At 47.5% G+C, this 20,361-nt stretch overlaps 1 protein-coding gene across 2 annotated transcripts in view; it reads right to left on the bottom strand.

The window, feature by feature from the left end:
- Nucleotides 1–20,361, bottom strand: part of TMEM184B (transmembrane protein 184B) — a 329,919-nt gene that overhangs the window by 76,027 nt on the left and 233,531 nt on the right. For both annotated transcript variants that reach the window (XM_082265516.1, XM_082265517.1), the window contains exon 8: nucleotides 5,548–5,717. In XM_082265516.1, coding sequence (XP_082121642.1) covers nucleotides 5,548–5,717 — 170 coding nt within the window. The remainder of the gene's footprint in view (nucleotides 1–5,547; nucleotides 5,718–20,361) is intronic.

Genomic DNA, 20,361 nt, shown 5'->3' with positions numbered 1-20,361 from the left:
ACCGACTGAGAAGTCGGCCCAGTTCTCCAGGAACCCGAAACCCTCCTTACTACACCAGCTCCTCAGCCACTCGTTAACTTCCCTAATCTCCCGCTGCCTCTCTGGTGTGGCTCGAGGTACAGGTAGTATTTCGGAAAATACTACCTTGGAGGTCCTAGTCCTCAACTTAGCGCCTAAGTCCCTGAAATCGTTTAGGACTCTCCGTCTTCCTCTGCCTATGTCATTGGTACCCACGTGTACCATGACAGCTGGGTCTTCCCCAGCCCCACCCAGTAATCTGTCCACCCGATCCGCGATGATTCCAGGCTTAGAGAGACAGCATTTAAAAAAACTATGGGAAACAGGACAAGACGGCATCAAAACTTTTGCGAGCCAGCGGATGTGGCCTACAATCTGTAGATTAACAGATGAGGAGGGACCATATAGGCTACTCTTATGGGAGGCCCTCCAACTGTGGCACTTCCTAGAGTCGCTACCGGAGCCTGAAAAATTTAAGAAACCATTGACACACTTTGAAAAACTATGTGAGAAAATAGGGAGCATAGATCGCACATTATCCATTCTATATAAAATGCTGAACACTCCATTGGACCAACCAAGATTGAAATGGTTGGAAAAATGGAAACTGGAATTAAACATAGACATAATGGACACACAGAAACAGAGGATGTTTAGGGCAATATTTAGACCAACTAAATGCACTAAAATTCAGGAAATAAACTATAAAATCCTGACCAGATGGTATAATACACCAGATAAATTACATAGATGGTATACTCAAGAATCGGATAGGTGCTGGAGATGTGGAGAAGGAGAAGGCACAATATATCACATCTTTTGGAACTGCCCAGAGATAAAGAAATTTTGGTCAGAGGTCGGAGATATAGTTCAAAAAGTAACAGATTATAAAATCGAGGGAGATGCTGCCTTCTGCCTATTACAGATATCAGGGTTGTCAGAGAGGAACTCCGAAAGATCAGTTTTGCCCCATATGATGAATGCCGCAAGAGCATACATACCCCAACACTGGAGAAAGAGGCAAGCTCCATCGGTGTTTGATTGGGTAAGAAAATTAGAACACATTAATAAAATGGAGGATCTAGTGCTCTCTTCACAACATAAACAGGAACGATACAAAATGACATGGAGAACATGGAACTTATTTACATCCTCGGATGTGGGCAAACAATTGTTAGTCCCATCATCTCAGAATGCGGAAGTTCCGTGAGTTGGGAAGCATTTATTACCCTTTTGAAGGGGGAGGAGGGGCGAGGGAGGGGGAGGGAAGAGGAGGGGAGGGGAAATGCTATCTGCCCCCCCCCCCTTTTTTTTTTATCTTTTTTTTTCCTGGTGTGTTTTATGGGTGTGTAAGGTGACTGATAGTGGGTATGAATGAGGGGAGGGAGGGGGGGGTAATATAGAAGAGAAGAGGAAAAAGGAAGGGAATGAACGGATAGGAAGAAGAGGGGAAAACAAAGACGAGATCAGAGGTTAAGGGTCATTTAAATTAAAGTATAATGAAGTAAAGAGAGGTAAGGATTGAATGAGTAGGAATAGAGAAAGCGACTTGCTGTCTTAACAATACCTTGCCTCAGCTGAGTATTTGATAAATGACTATATATTAATGGGTTGGAAATCTCAAGAGGATCATAATAGACCTCTGAGATAAGAAAATTGATGTGGATAATGTCTTTGTAATCTATTAACCTTATATCGTTTTATATATTCTGTAATGATTTTTCTGGAAATTAAAAATAAAGTAATAAATATAAAAAAAAAAAAAAAAAAAAAAAAAAAAAAAAGATTTATTGCCCTAGTCTGCGGCTCCTGGAGAACAAAATAACTTTTTATGCGCAGAGAAAGTGCTTGCGACTGGGCTCTATCCCCTTCTTAGATTTTGGAAGAAAGGTGCTGTTCCCCTCTGTGAGACTCTTAATGTCATCCAGTGTAGCTCCAAATCAGGCAGTCTCCTTGGAAGGGCAAGACGGTGAGAGCCTTTTTGGAGGTTTGGTCCGCAGAACAACACTTAAGCCACAGTATGCGTCGATGCACGACCACCGAGACTGAGGGCTTGGAAAGCAAAGCGGAGGTATCAAAGCAGGAGGAACCTGCTCACTAACCTGGCCGCAATGCCGAAATCAAAAACCTAGCACGGCCACTGACTCCGCTTTTCTGTAAGCAGGAGGTAGACTCTTCCACTGGAATTGCCTTATTCAACTTGAAAACAGGAGAGTTCACTTCTTCAAAAGCGATTCCTCAAAAGGGATAACGCACAGCAAAGTGTTTTGGGACCACAAAGGGTCACTTCGGGCGTTGCCAGTCTTTGTAGACTTTAGAAACACTTTAGCCGCACGAAGCAGCTTGTGCATACCAAAAAGAAAAACCACATATCTGCAGCTGCCTCAACTGCAGCCTTCATTTTCAATGTTTTGTGCACTGAAGAGATCTCTTCAGTGCACCCACCAGCGCCTTCTCATGCACTGCTGCAACAGTGGATAAATCATCCTCACTCATCGGAAGGATCAGGTAGTGCGATGTCAAGTCCCACTGGACGAACTGCATCTGTGGCAGCAGAGCCGAACTCAGGATCCAACGAGACCAAAGAACCAAGAGAGGGTGTGGGGAATATTCCTGCTCTCCTTACACCCAAACGCCTCCTCCACACAAAAAACAAAGGAGGGGATAAGGTGGAGAGGTGTGCTCCCGAGACTCCATGCAAAGAAAGAGAGTGGACCCACAGAAGAAAATGGCACCGCCAGGGAACCCACCAGGCACGAACAGAGTCTATCACACTCCGCACAGTGCTAGCAGAGAGAGGGATACCCAACCAGGACTTACCACCCCTGCAGGAGGAGCACCGACAGTCGGGCACCAGAAGAGCCAGCAGAGACTGTGGAAAGCATCTGGGAAGAGGAAGCCCGGGAATCCACAAGAGAGGAAACACAGGAGGGGGCCATAGTAAAGACAGCCCACTGCTGCGTGGCTCCAAAAGGAAAGCCGCTGCATCCCTGCCTTCCAAAGCACATCCTAAGCCAGTCAGGCCAACGGAAAATGGCTGCCAGGAGGAAAGACTATAGGCCCCAAAAACATGGCTGCTGTAACCAGAGCCCAGCAAGGGAAGGGACATAGCCCAGCCTTAAACAAAAAACAACCACTGAGGTTTAATATGCAGCACTGCCCACAGAAATGTGGCATTTGCGGGGAACCTGGATGGGGGGGGGGGGGGGTTACTCCGGTGAATATTACGGATTTTACAAGGTAAGAAAAACATAACACCTGGAGGGATGGGTTAGTGCAGGGGTGTCAAACTCAATTTCATTGCAGGCCACTTCAGCATTATGGTTGTCCCCCAAAGACTGGCGAGTGTGGCCAAACTTCACTAACAGCAGGAGATCTTAAAGGGCCAATAAATACCAGGTGTACGTTATGTGCAGAGTTCAGGGGTGCAATGTGTACGGAGCTCAGAGTTCAGGGGTGCGCCATGTACAAAGTGCAATTTCAGAGGCGCCCTGTGTGCAGAGTTCAGGGGTGTGCCGAGTAAAGAGTGCAGAGTTGAGGAGTGCGCTACATACAGAGTACAGGGTTTAGAGGTGTGCTTTGCACATTGTGCAGGGTTCAACTCTCTCTTTAAAGCGGAGTTCAACCCTAAAAATTTACTTTACAGCATCAGTTAGAGTAAAACAACCTGAAAAAGAATTGGATAATTAATATTTTTTTTTTTTGTTTCACTTACCTTGTTTTTAAAGAAAATTAACTTACCTTCCATCCTCTTCCTCCTTATGCGCCCACGGCCCTCGACTTCACTTCCTCCTTTGCATTGCATCCTGGGAGATGAGCGTCCTCAATCCCAGGATGCAATGGGAATGGCCGGCCGCTACTCTCATTGCTGAACGCAATCTACAGCGCATGCGCGAGATTGCGATCGGCATTCTGGGAGCCAGAAACCAGGAAGAAGGACACAGCGGGGGACACAGCGACTTCAGACGCCCACACCGGAGATGGCCGCGCTTTGCAATCGATTTTAAAAGGTAAGATTTTATCTTTATTCAATTAATGTCCTGTACTGTAATGTGGGGTTAGTGTTAGTGTAATTGGGGTTACCTTAGGATTAGGGGAGTATTTTTAGCTAAAAAATGTCTTTGTGGCCAGAACTCCACTTTTAGAGGCTAACCACAGCTCACTTCTACTCTTCCTCGACTTTGACCTCTGTACCACTCCCATCCACCATCCCAACCTTTGAAAAAATCTTCCATCACAGCCCTCATTTCTCCCCCTCCCAAAAGCTTCCTTGGATCTCACCTACACAGCTCTGCTCTAGTAGCCCCCCCTCGACAGTGTAGACGGCTCCGCCTCTCTCTCACTTGCAGAAAGATCACTGGTCGACATCTGTGCACTCAGACACAAATGTCCCATCCCAAACAGCACCTGCATCTCCCATGTTCCCGTTGTGAGTGCAGTGTAGGCAGGGATTTGTGAGAGCTGCCAAGAGGAAAGCTATCCTTGTAAACACAGAAAGCTTCTATGTTTACAAGTGACAGTAGTGAGCGTTGAGCTGAGGGGGAGAGCTGGAATTGACAGAATGGAACTCCTCTATGTTCTGGCTAAGAAAGAAGCCATGGGTACGAATGTTACTTGAAATGGTCTATAGGGCTTTATTTGGCCCGTTGGCCTTGTGTTTGACACATGTGGGTTGAAGGGAGGAGGCGGCGAGAGGGGGGGAAAAATAGATTCTGCCCAGAGATGGGCTTTAATTAAAGGTTCTATTAAATAAGAGGTTAAGAATGTTCTGCTCGTATAAGACCATGTATTTAATGGTCATGGAGTCATTGTTTGACCCACTGCATGTCACTCGGATCTCAACCCATTAAATTGTAAGAACTATACGCATTAATATCTGTAAATGCTAAAGTCTTTTATGTTTTTTTTTTTAAATATTGCACATGCCTGACACATTGAACGTAATTGCACATGCCTGACACAGTGAAATTAATTGGACAAATTATAGCCCTGTTAGGCATTCTTGAACAGTTGCATAAAACAGTTTTAGAAAATTTAAACCACTGAAAGCACCCGTGTTCTAAGCCTTGACACTTTTACTGCATGGCTTGCTGCAACTGTAAATAAAAGGTATATTAAATAAAAAAATAAATCAAAATAGCAATCCATATTCTGACTAATATATTTCACACAAACATAGGAATACAATATTTTTAGGATTGTGGTCTTGTAACAGAATTCTTCATAGCTAAATCTGCAGTGTTGCCTCAAACTGTCCTTTATAAAATCAAGGATCTATTTTCACAAACAAAATATAGTTTAATAATCAGTGACATGCCTGACAAGTGCCCTCTAAAATGTAATTTCTAGGGAATAAAAATAGATTGTTAAACTTCCCTGGGGAAACGAAATAGTGCTGACACAAGTGAACATGCACAAATGTAGACCATCTGTCGCTGGTATGACCCTGTGTTTATTCACCTGCACAAAAATTACTCGGAGCATTAAACTCCTCCGCTGGACACACAGTGTTAGGATAGGGAATCTCACCTTGCCAGAAGGAAAGGAAGATGACTGACTTCACCATGAAGAACTTGAGCACAGGGCTGTAAGGACTAAGAAGCTCTCGTGTTGCAAAGTAGAAGAGAAACAGAGCATAGAGTGCAAGACTGACTGAAATGTTGTAAATAATTGTTACATAGAGGTAACCACTGGCCACGCTGTAATGACAAAAACACCACGGTGAAACATTGTTTTCAAGGGAGGGGAAAAATAAAAACAAACAACTAACTGAAATTCATGTTTACATCCAAATTTAAAGAATTTCTGCAAGCAAATGTATTACATACAGTGGATTAAAAAAACAAACAAAACCTTTTAAATGCATCCAGATACAGCCAACACTTCTATTCTCCCAGCTTGAAATGCAGCATCCCAGTAGGTACCGGTAAAGAAGCTCCAGCTTCTTTTAAAGCATTTTTTAGCTACGTTTTGCAGCATACAATGAATGGCACCACAAGTGCCGGTGTGCTCCTGCCCCCACTAGGCATCGGGAATGCCGGCTGGGACCAGCTGACCGTTCTTCTCTCTGAAATGAGAACAGAGCGCCTGTGATCCTTCTATATTGGATCAAAGGTCTCTATGGGCATTTCACAAGCCCATCCTCCATACAGTTAGAAAACCCTTCCCTAGGCTCACACTTAACCCTTTGATCCCCACTGTGTTAACCTCTTCCCTGCCAATGTCATTATTACAATAACAGTGCATATTTTTTAGCACTGATTACTGTAGTAATGTCACTGGTCCCTCCCAAAAGTGTCAAAAATGTCAGTTAGGGGTCCGATCTATTCGCCGCAATGTTGCAGTCCTGCTTAAAATCGCAGATCACGGCCATTACTAGTAAAAAAAAAAATAAAAATGACAAATCTTTTCCCTAGTTTGTAGAGGTGATAGATTTTGCGCAAACTAATCAAAATACGCTTATTGCGATTTTTACCAAAAATATGTAGCAGAATACAAATTGCCCTAAAAGCATGTAAAAATATAATTTTTTGTAAGAACTTACCGTAAAATTCTTTTCTCCGAGTCCTCTGACAGTCGCCTCCCACTCATACAGTCTTCACTACTGGGTATTGGTCTTATCCACAGGAGTAAGCTATCCTGAAGATTTTGTTATAAACATTCACAAAAACTTTGCATAGACACACCTATAGGAGTACCTGAACCCTCCACCAGAGCTGGGGGGTATTTGCTATCCTGAAATCCTTAGAAATGTTATGGCGCTGGCCCTTTAAATCGGCGATAGCTGCGGTTCCCACCGCAATGAGTGACTAGCCTGTGCTACTAAGCACTGAAGGATATACTGCCAGCAGAGATATTAACCCGCAAAAATAGCAGAGAAAGCCCCCCAGAAGTGTATCTATACAATACCACGCTCCAGCTCGATCTGAGTGCCTGAAGAAAGGAAGTGATGTCACGCCACTAGAGGCCGAACATAGGTCAGAGCCACAAGAAAATGGTTGCCAATGTAAGTCTATGAGGGAGGCTCCGAGAAAATGGCCACCGAGCACATGAGAAAAACACATTGCCACACTAAAGATGGCGCCTGAAAGGGCACCAATGAATTACAGAGAAAATGGCTGCTGCCCTTACATGAGGCCAAACAACCTGCCTACACCCAAAATGGCGGCCCCACGATATTACACGGCTGCGGCCTGCACAAACATGTCTGAACCCCCAAACATTGCATAAGCACACACAAGGGACACAGGGACCCCCGCAAACCCCCAACTCCGCGGCAGGACCGCTATAGCGCCCCCGCAAGGACCATGAGGGACCCACCGGAACCATACAGACAAGACATGAGGGGGATATCAGACATGAGGGGGATATCACAGACTCCAAAATAGATTGCCATCCCCATAACAGAGGCCCCACATACACCCCCCGACAGAAAATGCCATAGACAGAGGGGTAGCATGGTACTCACCGATCCAGCGAAAACATGGGTGCCACTCTGTGACAGAAAGCCTCCCACTCAGGGTGGGGTGTGCCGTCAGCCAAACAGGAAGCTAGCAACACACGGCGTACCGCAGTTGAGACATCCTAGCGAAGTAGCCACTCCGCAGGGTTTGTCCCCGAGGACAGGGACAGGTCGTTTGCAAGGCCTGGGCGTACGCACAGCCTGCTAGTGCTCAAAGGCAGGCTGGGATTCCTTAAGGCTCTAGTACAACCAGTGCGATTCCCAGCTCCGCAAACGCTGTAGTCTTCCAAAGTCTGACTAACTAAGCGCAGGAACAAATAAAAAGCTATCAGTGTAAAGAAAAATCACTTAGCCGAAATAAAAATTAAGAAACAGAAGAAAAGGCGGAGACTGCAGCCCCAGCCAAGGGAAGCCTGCCTACTCCTAACTAGGCAAAAGACAAACTGAATTGGGAATGATGCTAGCAGGGGGGTATAGGACCAGAGGGACAGCCCCCTATAGGTGTGTCTATGCAAAGTTTTTGTGAATGTTTCTAACAAAATCTTCTGCCTAGCTTACTCCTGTGGATAAGACCAATACCCAGTAGTGGACTGTATGAGTGGGCGGCGACTGTCAGAGGACGTAAGAGAAATTTTGATTTTTAAAAGTTTTTTTGGGAATATTATATAGCAGAGTGTGAAAAATATATTTTTTTTCCCAGAATTGTTGCTCTTTTTTTGTTTATAGCGGGGGGAAAAAAAAAAAAAAAAAAAATCGCACAGGTGATCAAATACCACCAAAAGAAAGCTCTATTTGTGGGGAAAAAGAACACTAATTGTATTACGGTACAGTGTCGCATGACCGCGCAAATTTCCGTTAAAGTAACGCAGTGCTGAATCGCAAAAAATGGGCTGGTCATTGAGGGGGCAAATGCTTCCGGTTCAGAACTGGTTAACCTATGCACAAATGTTTTGCCTTTCATTTCCATTTCAAGCTGAATGGGTTGTTTACAAGGTGATCATTTACAACCACTTAAGAACGACTTCAGGGACTTCATATGTGCAGTCTGGAGGAAGGAAGGGAAAGGGGAGACATGACTGAAACCTTTAAATACATCAAGGGGGTGAATAAGGTTCAGGAGGGCAGTTTTTTCAATATGAAACCAAAATCAAGAATACAGGGGCATGAAGGAATTTCAAAACTACATTTTAGAAAGTATTGTTTTACTGAAAGGGTAGTTGATGCTTGGAATGAACTTCCAGCAGAGGTAGTGAGCCAGTCAACAGTAAATGGCAAACATTGATCTATACTCAAGACAAAAAAAATTAACAAAAATGTTTTTTTTTTTTTTTCTTACCGAAAATCCTTTTCTCTGGACACCGCTCCATATCTTCTTGACCCTTGGGTTTATGCTGCCCCCTACAGGAGTAGGACACTAGGCGGAAGAAAGTTTGACTAGGGGGGGGGGTATACTCCCAACTTCCTGCTCTAGCTCTTCAGTTTTGTAACAAGCAGTGTCAGAAGAACAGAAACCCCAACTCATTAGAGGGGCGGGTGCTGAATCCATCCAATGAACATCAGAGAAAAGGAATTTACAGTAAAACAAAACTCCCATTTTCTCGTTCGTTCACTGACGGACAGAGCTATATATCTTCTTGACCCTTGGACATCCCAAAGCAGTGTCAATATGAGGGGAGGGAAGAACACAGTAATACACATACTTCCCAAAGGCTAAACGTAGCCAACCAGGTAAAACAGGAGCTCAACCAGGAAACAACTGGAGCTCACCTGACAAAATTACACCCCCAAAGAGGACTAATCCTCTTCAACAGCGGCCTGCAAAACCTTGTGGCCAAAGGCAGCATCTGCAGATGCCAACATATCCACCTGTTAAAATGTTGTGAAAGTGTGCACGGATGACCAGATGGCCGTTTTGCAAACCTGCCCTCTGGCGCCTGATGACGGAAGGCCCAGAGGCATTAAGTCCCCTCGTAGAATGCACCTTACCAGGGAAAGGAGGATCCTGACCCTTAATGCAATAGGCCTGCACCACCGTCTGCCTGATCGATCTGGAAATGGTCGCAGCAGATGCAGTCAGCCCCTTACAGGGTCCATCCCTAAGGACAAACAGGGAATCAGATTTTCGTAACGACTCAGTCACCGCCAGGTACACAAATTACTCCAACCATATCCAAACAATGTAGGGCAATCTCTTTAGGATGCTTAGGCTTAGAGCACAAGGAAAGCAATGCCTTTATTTAAATGGAAACCAGAGACCACTTTAGCAAGGAACGACTGGCAGGGATGAAGCACCACTTTATCTCCGTGAACCACCAAGTAAGGTGAACGACAAGACAAGCTGCCAGCTCTGACATCCTCAGTGCAGAAGAAAAAGCCACCAATAAGGCTACCTTCTGGAACAATGTAATCAGAAGAATCTCACAAATATTTCCAACGTCGGTTACTGAAGAACCGACAGCCAAGTTGAGATCCCACAAGGGGAAGGAGACCGCACTGGGGGAACAAAGTGGCGAACCCCCTGGGCATAAACCACAGAAAGTGTAGCCAATGAAAGCAAACCGCCATTGGCCGAACCTGGCCCTTGATGGTACTCGAGGCCAGACGCTGCTAAACACCTTGTTGGAGGAAGTCAAACTCAGATTCCCCGAAAAGGAGTGGGGGTGAACCCCAGGGGATTTCCATCCGCAAGTACGCTCTTCAAACAGGATGGTAAATCTACCTAGATGTACTAGCGTGCAGCAATGTGGGAATCACTGATTCAGACAACCCTCTAGCCTTCAGCACCCGGCTTCCAACAGCCAAGCTGTTAAAGCCAGCGACTGTAAAGCAAGATGGCCCTTGAGCCAACAGATCTCCTCTAAGCGGGAGTTTCCATAGAGCCTGGACAACCAACTGTATCAGATCTGCGTACGAAGACCAGCGAAGCCAGACTGGAGTCACTAGGATGACTGTAATCCCTTCTGCCTCGAGCCTACGCAGGAGTCTTGTCAGAAATACTAGAAGAGGAAAGACTTATATCAGATGATAACGGCCCCAAAGGAGCCACCAGTGCGTCTGTGGCATTGGCCAGAGGATCCATGCCAGAATCCCAAGCACCTTACTGTTGAACCGAGAGGCTAACAGGACTAACTCGGGAGTTCGCCACCGGAGCCACAACGGACGAAACAACTGCGGAGGAAATGTCCAGTATATTGATCGGTGATCTGGATCCTTCCAGGGTCCAGACCCCCTGAGCACAATCCATGCCAAACAACGTCAACCCCACTCGGACAGGCTGGCATCCGTGGTGACCACTGTCCAGTACAAGGGAAGGAAGATATACTCTGTCGAAGAGCGAAGCCACAGAAGCAGGGACCTTTAAGAGGCGATTGCTGTGCACAAAATAAGCCAGGGAATAACTAAAGCCCTTCCAGGGCCTGAAACCCCCCTGTTAAAGCAGTGAGGCCAAGAATAAGCACCATCCCCAGACTAGTTACCACACCAGGAGAGCAGCATGTTTGGACAGCGCTGATCAGTGAGAAAAAAACGCCCACGGAGACCCCGCCCCCTAGAGGCAGCGGCTTCCCCCTCTCTAGGCGTCCTGGTTCTCCAAGAAAATGGAGGCCGGCTCCAGTAAAGGGGACACCGCCAGCTGCTCATGCCCGCACTAAGAAAAAAGCTCCAGACCATGAAAAAATGGCGGCGCACACCTGTAACATGCGGTGGTGGCCTAGCAAGGCCCGCCAAGTAACAAGACCCGTGGGTCCCGGCGGGGGCTTCCACGGTGAAAACCCCCCACCCGCAGCGAGCAGAGCAACCCACACACCCCCTAAGCCCCCATGCCATCACCCACCACCCCGCAGAACACCCACAGGGGCTTCCACACAAAAGGCCCGGTACAACCAGTGACCCGGGGTCCAACAGGGCAGGGAGAAGGCCACGGTAGGAGTGGAGGATCCCAGGGGATCCGCACAAACAAGGGGGGTAAAAAGCGTGAGTGGGTACCTACAGACTCACTCACCTCAGAGGTCGCCCACGTCCACCCCAAGCCCGCTAACCAGGTGGGGGGACAGTACTCCCCATACCACGCTGCTGAGGGAGGGCGTCCATCTAGACAGGCAGCCTCTGCACCCCAGTGAGGGCGCTGTCGGCCGAGGGGCATGCTAGGTGTGTGCGTCCCCGTGCGATATCACCGCAGGCCAGTCCCCGTCCATGGGACTATAGTCGCTGTGCAGACCCAGCGCGGAGCTATAGTAGGCAAGCGCTCGCTGGCACAAACTGGGAGACTGTAAGGCTCTCACATAGCCAGTCCGAAACCCAGCCGGCATATCCTACAGGAACAGGAATCAGCAGCAACAAAAATTAAATAAAAAATTGTAAGAGAAAAAAATGTTCCCTTTAAGACATTTAAAAATGAAGCCAGGACAAACATCCCAGCAGGGAACTGTGTGGCCACTCCTGAAACCAGGCAGTAAAAAACTGTCTGTGCCTTGGTGATGGTAATAGCCCAGGGTACGCCCCCTGGGCGTGTCAAACCTTTGTCTGAAGTGCCTGGTAACTCCTGGTGGGAGGGGCTATTACCCAACCGTCTATGATTAAGCAGCAAGCTACATTCGTCGGTGGACTATAGAGAAAATGGAATTTGACTTAACGGAAAATCCATTTCTCTGATGTTCATTGACGGACACAGCTCCTGATCTTCTTAACTGTTGGGTTATATTGCACCCTACAGGAGTAGGACACTGGGCAGTAAAAAGTCTGGCTACGCCTATGGGCAGACCCAGGGGGTATACTCTCTCTTTCTACTTGTAACAAAACTGAGTACCTAGAGCAGAGAGAGGGAGTATACCCCCCCGGGAGTGCCCATAGGCATAGCCAGACTTTTTTCATCCCAGTGTTTTGCTCCTGTAGGGGGCACTATAACCCAATGGTTAAGAAGATCAGGAGCTGTGTCCGTCAATGATCACCAGAGAAATAGATTTTACGGTAAGTCAAAAATCCAATTTTTTGACTTACCGTATTATCAATCTCTCTGATGTTCATTGACGGACACAGCACCCACCCCAATGTGGAGTTGTAATTCTTCTGACTCTACTTGTAAAAAAACTGAGTACCTATAGCAGAGTCAGAAGAATTACAACTCCCCAGAGGGGTGGGTGCTGTGTCCGTCAAACATCACAGAAATGGATTATAAGGTAAGTAAAAAAAATTGTATTTTTGACTTACTGTAAAATCCATTTCTCTGATGTACACTGACGGAAACAGCTAGGCAAGTAGGACACTAGGCAAACAAAAACTTGACTACGCCTAAGGTGGGGGGCGGGCGGGAGTCCCAGGGGGTATACTCCCACTCTCTGCTATAGGTATTCAGTTTTGTTACAAGCAGTTTCAGAAAAGAAAAAACCCAACTCCATAGAGTGGTGCTGTGTCCATCAATGAACGTCAGAGATGAGGATTTTTTTGGTAAGTCAAAAAATAGAATTCCTCTCTGAGTCCTCTGACAGACACAGCCACTTCATAGTTTCCTCACAAATGGGTAATGTGCCACCTACAGGAGTAGACTAGGCAGTGAAACTATTTAGAAACTAGACACACCTTTAGGGGCTGTCCCCTCAGACATTACCCCAGCCACATCCAGCTTACTAATCAGTTTTGTAGCAAGCAGTGAAGGAGAAAGACAACTAACCCTAAATAGAGGGGCGGGGCTGCGTCTGTCAGAGGACTCAAGAGAAAATTATTTTACGGTAAGTTCTTACAAATATCCTATTTTCTCTTACGTCCTCTGACAAACGCAGCCACTTCATAGTTTCCTCACAAATGGGATGTCCCAAAGCAGTGTAGGCATGAGGGGTGGGAAAAAATGCAACCAACAAAACGGTAACGATCCATCAAGGCCAGAAAAAACAGCCAACAGGGCAACAAAAAGCTCAACCACCAGGAGCTAACCCCAAAACAAAAATTCACCCCATGAAGAGAAAACCTTGTCTCTTCAACAAAACAGCAGCCTGCAAAACTTTGTGGCCAAAGGAAGCATCCGAGGATGCCAGCAAGTCAATCTTGTAGAATTTTGTAATAGTGTGTACGGACGACCAGGCCGCCGCCTTACACACCTGAGCCACAGAAGCCTGATGGCGAAAAGCCCAGGAGGCACTCATAGCCCTTGTAGAATGTTCCCTCACAGAGAAAGGAGGAACCTGCTCCTTCAGGGAATAGGCCTGAACAATCGTCTGTCTGAAACATTTCGAAATGGTTGAAGCGGACGCAGTCGAACCCTTAGGAGGTCCGTCAGGAAGGACAAACAGGGAATCAGACGTAGGAAAATATTCCGTAGACAGGTAAACCCTGATCGCCCGGACCACATCCAGTGAATGCAGAAGATTCCTCCCTTGACCACACACCTTGGGCACAAAGAGCACCCAGTACTCCACCCCAGGCCGTCAGGCTGGCATCCGTGGTGATCACCGTCCACAACAGCGGCAGAAAGGACTTGCCCTGGCTCAGAGTGGGCGAAAGAAGCCACCACAAAAGCTCCGACCTTGTGAGACGGCTCAAGCAAATCATTCTGTCCAAGGACTGAGGGTCCTTGTCCCATTTGGCAAGAATCTCTGCTTGCACAGTCCTTGTGTGGAACTGGGCAAATTGGATTGCATTGAAGGCCAACACCATCAGCCCCAGGGACCTCATGCAGGTCCGCAGGGAGGAGAGATCGCTGTCCCTGAGGGCTCTGAGTCCAAGACCATGCCCAGATAATTTAGACGTACTGACGGGGTCAGTGCCGACTTCTGAACGTTGATGGTCCACCTGAACTCCTGGAGCGCCTGAACGGTGACAGTCAGATTGCCCGACAAGAGTGGCACACGAGCCTGCCCGTAGCAGGAGATTGTCCAGGTAACCCAGGACCGCAATCCCCTTCTTGCGCAGCAGAGCCAGCACTGGGGCCAAAACCTTGGTGAAGACCCTGGGAGCCGAAGCTAGACCAAAGGGTAATACCACAAATTGAAAATTTTCCTCCGCAACTGCAAAACGGAGAAACCGTTGGTGACCTTCATAGATAGGCATGTGAAGGTACACATCTATTTAAATCGATGGAGGCCAGAAAATCCCCTTGATCCAAGGACGCCACCACCGACCGCACGGATTCTATCCGGAATTTCAGCACCCGGACAGTGGTTCAGATATTTGAGGTCCAGGATAGGACGCACTTTGCCCTCCTTCCTGGGCACCGTGAACAGGTTTGAGTAAAAACCTTGAAGCATGTCCCGCTGAGGAACCGGGACAATAACGCCCTGTGTGAGATCTTGCACAGCCCCCTTGAGATCCTGAAAAAAATCAGAGGACAGACGGAGGTTTGATGGAAAGAACAGGTCTGCTGGGCGAGATCGAAATTTGATCTTGTATCCTGTACGAACCAGTTTGTGAACCCATTTGTCTCGAATCATCGACGTCCAGGGTTCCTGAAAGTAACGCAGACGTTCCCCCCCGCCTCTGAGCCGGGTGAGGGCATCACTTCATGCGGAGGAATACTTGGCCGTAGCACCGGACTGACTGGCCTTGGGCTTAGCCGACCAAGCCTTCTTGTTTCTGCTGGAGGCTTGAATGGTTTACCTTTTTCCTGCACCTCTGAGGCACGAAAAAGCCCCCGGTGAGCCTTGAAGGAGGGACCCCACTTACTGCGGGCTGCCTTACCCTTCGCAGACTTCGCAAACCTAGGTCCACACCTAAAACTAGGCAGCAAGAAACGGATTAGTAAACTGGATGTGGCTGGGGTAATGTCTGAGGGGACAGCCCCTAAAGGTGTGTCTAATGAAAAGTTTTTCTAAATAGTTTCACTGCCTAGTCTACTCCTGTAGGTGGTGCATTACCCGTTTGTGAGGAAACTATGAAGGGGCTGCGTCTGTCAGAGGACATAAGAGAAATCACATTTTCTCTTTCGTTCACTGACGGACACAGCTCCTGATTCTTTTTTAACCATTGGGACGTCCCAAAGCAATGTCAAACATGAGGGGTGGGAACAGTAAGAAAAAACCCTCCCCAAGACTAAACATAGCCAACCAGGAAACGTGGAGCTCAACTTTCAACAACTGGAGCTCACCGGAAAAAAATATAAAACAACCTCAAACCAGCAGCCTGCAATACCTTGCAGCTGAAGGAGACATCTGCAGATGCCACACAATTACCTTATAAAACTTTGTGAACGTGTGCAGACGACCAGGTAGCCGCCTTGCAAACCTGAAACACTGATGCCTGATGACGAAAGGCCCAGGAGGCACTAAGTCCCAGAGTAGAGTGCGCCTTAACAGGGAAAGGAGTAGCCTGAACCACAGTCTTTCTGATCCATTTGGAAATGGTCGAAGCAGAAGTAGCCAGACCTTTGCGAGGTCCATCCGTGGGGACAAATAGTGAGTGACTTTCTAAAACACTCCGTAGCTGCCAGGTACACCCTTATTGCCCAAACCACATCCAGGGAATGCAAACCAACTTCCTTAGGATGCTTAGGCCTGGGACATAGGGAAGGCAACACAATGTCTTCATTCAAATGAAAATCAGGGAAGGCAACACAATGTCTTCATTCAAATGAAAATCAGAGACGACCTTCGGAACGACGGACTTGGATGAAAAACCACCTTATCCTTGTGAACAACCAGGTAAGGTGAGTGACAAGACAGCGCCGCCAGCTCCGACACGTTGCAGGCAGAAGTGACAGCCACCAAAAAGGTCACTTTCTTGGATAACGTAAGCAGGGGGAACCTCCCGAATATCTTCAAAGGGAGGCTTCTGGAAAACTGACATCACCAAATTGAGGTCCCAGGGCAGCAACAGAGACCGCACTGGAGGAACCAAATGTCTCTCTCCCTGGATAAAAGGTATGCACCAGGGAATGTGTGGCCAATGGACGATGAAAGGAAACCGCCAAGGCAGAGACCTGACCCTTGATGGTACTCAAGGCCAGGTGCTGCTCAACCCCTCGTTGGAGGAAAGCCAAGGTCGAGTCACCGAAAAGGAGCGAGGGTGAACCCTGAGGGATTCACACCACGCAATGCATGTCTTCCACGTACGATGGTAGATCTTCCTAGTAGTAGATTTTCTAGCCTTTAACAGCCTAGGAATCACCGACTTAGACATACCTCTAGCCTTCAGCACCTGGCTATTAACAGCCAAGCCGTCAAAACCAGCGACTGTAAAGCAGGATGGAAGATTGGCCCTTGGGACAACAGATCTTCCCCGAAAGTTTCCAAGGGGGATCGGCGACCAGTCATGCCAGATCGGCGTACCAAGACTGGCGAGGCCAGTCTGGAGCCACTAGGATGACCGTAATCCCATCTGTCTCAGCAGAAGCTTGAGAGGAGGAAAGGTGTAAATCAGACGATACTGACTCAGAGGAGCCACTAATGCGTCTGTGGCCTCAGAGTGCCACAAACCTCTGCACTTTCCTGTTGAGGCGAGAGGCCAACAGATCCACCTTGGGAGTACCCCACTGGAGACACAACTGGATGAAGTGACCATTACCCCTGGTCCAACGTCTGTCGACTGAGGTAACCAGAGTGCCAATTTTTGGAATGTGTACAGCAGAGAGGGCTGGAAAGATTCTTTATGCCCACCTGAGAATTTCAGCTACTTCCCGAGCCGTCAGGACTTTTCTTGTGCCCCCTTGGTGATTGACATAGGCCACGGCCGTGGCATTGTCTGATTGAATTCATATCGGACACCCCTGGAGATGACTTGTCCAATAAGCCAGACAAAGTCTGATTGCTCAGAGCTCCAGTACATTGATCAGTAGCCTTGACTCTTCCAGACCCCCTGAGCACACTCTGTGCTGAGGACACCTCATAACCCGGACAGGCTGGCGTCCGTGGTGACGACAGTACAGTACAGGGGAATAACTGATTTTCGATGATGAAGTGCCAGGGAACTAAGCCACCAAACCAGGGACCCCCTTGTACTCCAGCTCAACAGGATCAGATTGTCTAGAGACTGAGGATCCTTGTTCCATTTAACCAGAACCTCCTTTGCAGAGATCTCATGCGGAACTGTGCAAAATGGAACCGCCTTGAAGGTAGACACCATCAGGCTGAAGAGATGACCGCCTCCTGCAATTTCTGAAGCTTTTCCAGAGGAAGAAACACTAGTATATACCGATCTAAGTGTCAAACCAGCAACAGTAAACATATGGCGGGTCAAAGCCTTCAACCTCCTATCAGTCAGGTCTGTGAAGACCGGGAACTCTTCAACTGGGATGACAGTGGCTTTATTCAACCTGGAAACCGGGGAGTCCACTACAGGAGGAACCGTCCATTTTTTAAGGAGGGAATCCTCATAGGGGTATCGCATTGCAAAACGCTTAGGGATTACAAAAGGTGCATTTCGGGCACTCCCACTGTTTTGTGCCAATATTGTCTAAGAAGGTGGGAAAGGGGAACACCTTTGCCGCTTTTGAGGCAGTGCCAAAGGTGACCCACGCCTCCGATGTTGATTTTGACACATCCTCCATCTTTAAGGTTTCCCACACTGATACAATCAGTGCATCCACTAGTGCCTTTTCATGTGCGGCTAGAGGAGCAGAGGAATTATCCTCACTATCTGAGCACGCAGGGTGTGTGGACACAGACCCAGAAGGGTAACTCGCATCCGCAGTAGCCAAATCAGATTCTGTATCTGATGACGCAAAGGAAACCGGTGAAGGCGGGGGGATGCATCTTTCTGGCCCGTTTGCCTAGAACCAAGTCAGTTGTTGGGACCCGGAGGGACCGACAGCCTCTGAGAGGGGATCAGGTGATGAAATATGCTCCAGGCACTCCACAAAAATGTAGAGGGGAACCCACACAAAAGAAGTGTAAAACACTGCAAGGGACAACCCACGCGCTGTCGGCATCACAAGGCCCTGCACATAGCACTACCGCTGCAATAGCAGAGAGAGGGAGAGAAAACCCCCACAAAAAGGACTCACCACCACCGGCCAGGTATTTAGAGCCCGAACTAACTGCTCACTATACGGTGATGAGGAAGAGGACTATCCACGGATCAGCACTAGAGGCCGAGAAAGGGCTCCCACCGCCGAATCACCGCCCATCTGACTCCAAAAGCATGGCCGTCACTATTTTCTATGGGAAACCATAGAAAAATAGCCACCGAGGCTACACAAACATGGCCACAGATCTGTAGCTTAAAAGGCTACAAGAAAAAGGAGGCCCCAGCACCCCCCACCAGGCCCATCCAGGAACGATTTTTCAGTTGCCGCCGGCGCGCTCCCCCCCCCACCCCCAATAGAGGTATGTCCGCCCGGGGGGGGGGGGGTAAAGGCCTGCATTAGACCACGAGAAAGGTGGGAACACTGATTGGGAGGGAGGGGACTGTACATCCACCCCAAAACCCTCCAGGGGTAGAGGGGGGGAGAGATACTTACCACACCAGGAACAGGATGGGCACCACTCCGGACAGACCACCATTTCACCATTATGTGGGTGCTGTCGGCCAGGAGGAAATGCTACAACTCAAGCCGAAGCCAGTTCGTATGCACCCTAGCAAGATGTTTAACTTGCAGGACAGCCCCAGTCCAGTGGGGCTACGTCGCGGCCGACCTAGCACGGAGCTGCAGTCTGCACACGCACGCTGGTCAGACTGGGAGACCCTCAAGGATCTAGCTTATCCAGTTTGTCGCCCAGTCCAGCACTTGTTTGTAGATCTTATGGGAACAAAATAACTAGAGGAACTTCCGGTCAAGGTGGAACGCAGATGGAACAGGGAAGCGGCGTTCCTATCCCTTGAAACCCGCGATTCCTTACACTAAAGGCTTTTTTTCTACTGTGATGAAGTGCATTTTTAATCATTAAACAATTTTAATGTGAGATACTACGCCATGAGAGCCTTCTTTTTCTCCATTCATGTCATGGTCCTGATCAAATTGCTACCGCTTGGCTATACACTTTCCCTGTTGAGAGAGTGTTTCCTAACATCCATTGCCAATCTAAACGTGGAAATATATTGATGAGTCTGGTCTGATTAGCTGCTAAAAGGATTACGTTCATGTGACCCCCTATAATCAAGGGGTCCCATATTTCTGGAAGGCAGTAAAATTTGCATTCACTAGGTGAACGAGTGAAGGTGGAGGCTTAAAGGAACACACTCTCCCATCAAGCTTTAAGATTTTCACCAGCTGTTGTTGAGACTGGTATATCTCTTTGCTGGCGTTTTGTGCACCAGAGGATTTATTTATTTATAACATTGTCACTTTATTTCACCTATCACTATATTAGCATGGTGTTTTGTCATTTTAATTATATAGCAAATGACAATCCTATTTTTATAACAAACAATAGTGCAGCGCAGTCCTATATAAATCACTCAAAAGCTGGAAACAGATTATTTCAAATTGATAACTGTTAAAGACCCAATAACATAGTCATAATAAATGTGAAGGAGAGATAGCCCATAGCTTCAGATGATGCAGGAGGAAAGAGCCCACACGTAATCTGGTGAACATACAATATGGTGTGACTTCAGTGCTCAAAACTTCCCACCATCAAGCATTATCTGCCTCTCACCTCAATGCCAAGACCCTGCAGGGTCAGAACGCTTATCAAATCAGATTCTCAGGGAACACAGCTCCAAACATTCAGTCAGCAGGCAAAGCAAACCAATCTTCACAGCAGAACATAAACCTGCTTTATGCAATAACTCCGGAATACCTCCCACGATATATGAAAAAAAACCAAAGGGATCTAGTGCTCTCTGTATATCGTTAGTTTATTATAGCAAAAAGAATTGCACTTACATTGTATCCGTTGTTACAAAGCATTAGTTTTGCAGAGCGTACTGTGTAAAGCCCCGTACACACGTGCAGATCGTCGGCCGAACGATCGGCTGTCTTTTGTCCCCGGGCTGTCGTGTCTGTTGAAAAGTGCAAA

Source organism: Pelophylax lessonae (assembly GCF_965119305.1).
Source record: "Pelophylax lessonae genome assembly, chromosome: 8".
NCBI classification, from domain to species: Eukaryota; Metazoa; Chordata; class Amphibia; order Anura; family Ranidae; genus Pelophylax; species Pelophylax lessonae.
The sequence above is the reverse complement of the archived record's forward strand: the minus strand, read 5'-3'. Positions and strand labels throughout refer to the sequence as shown.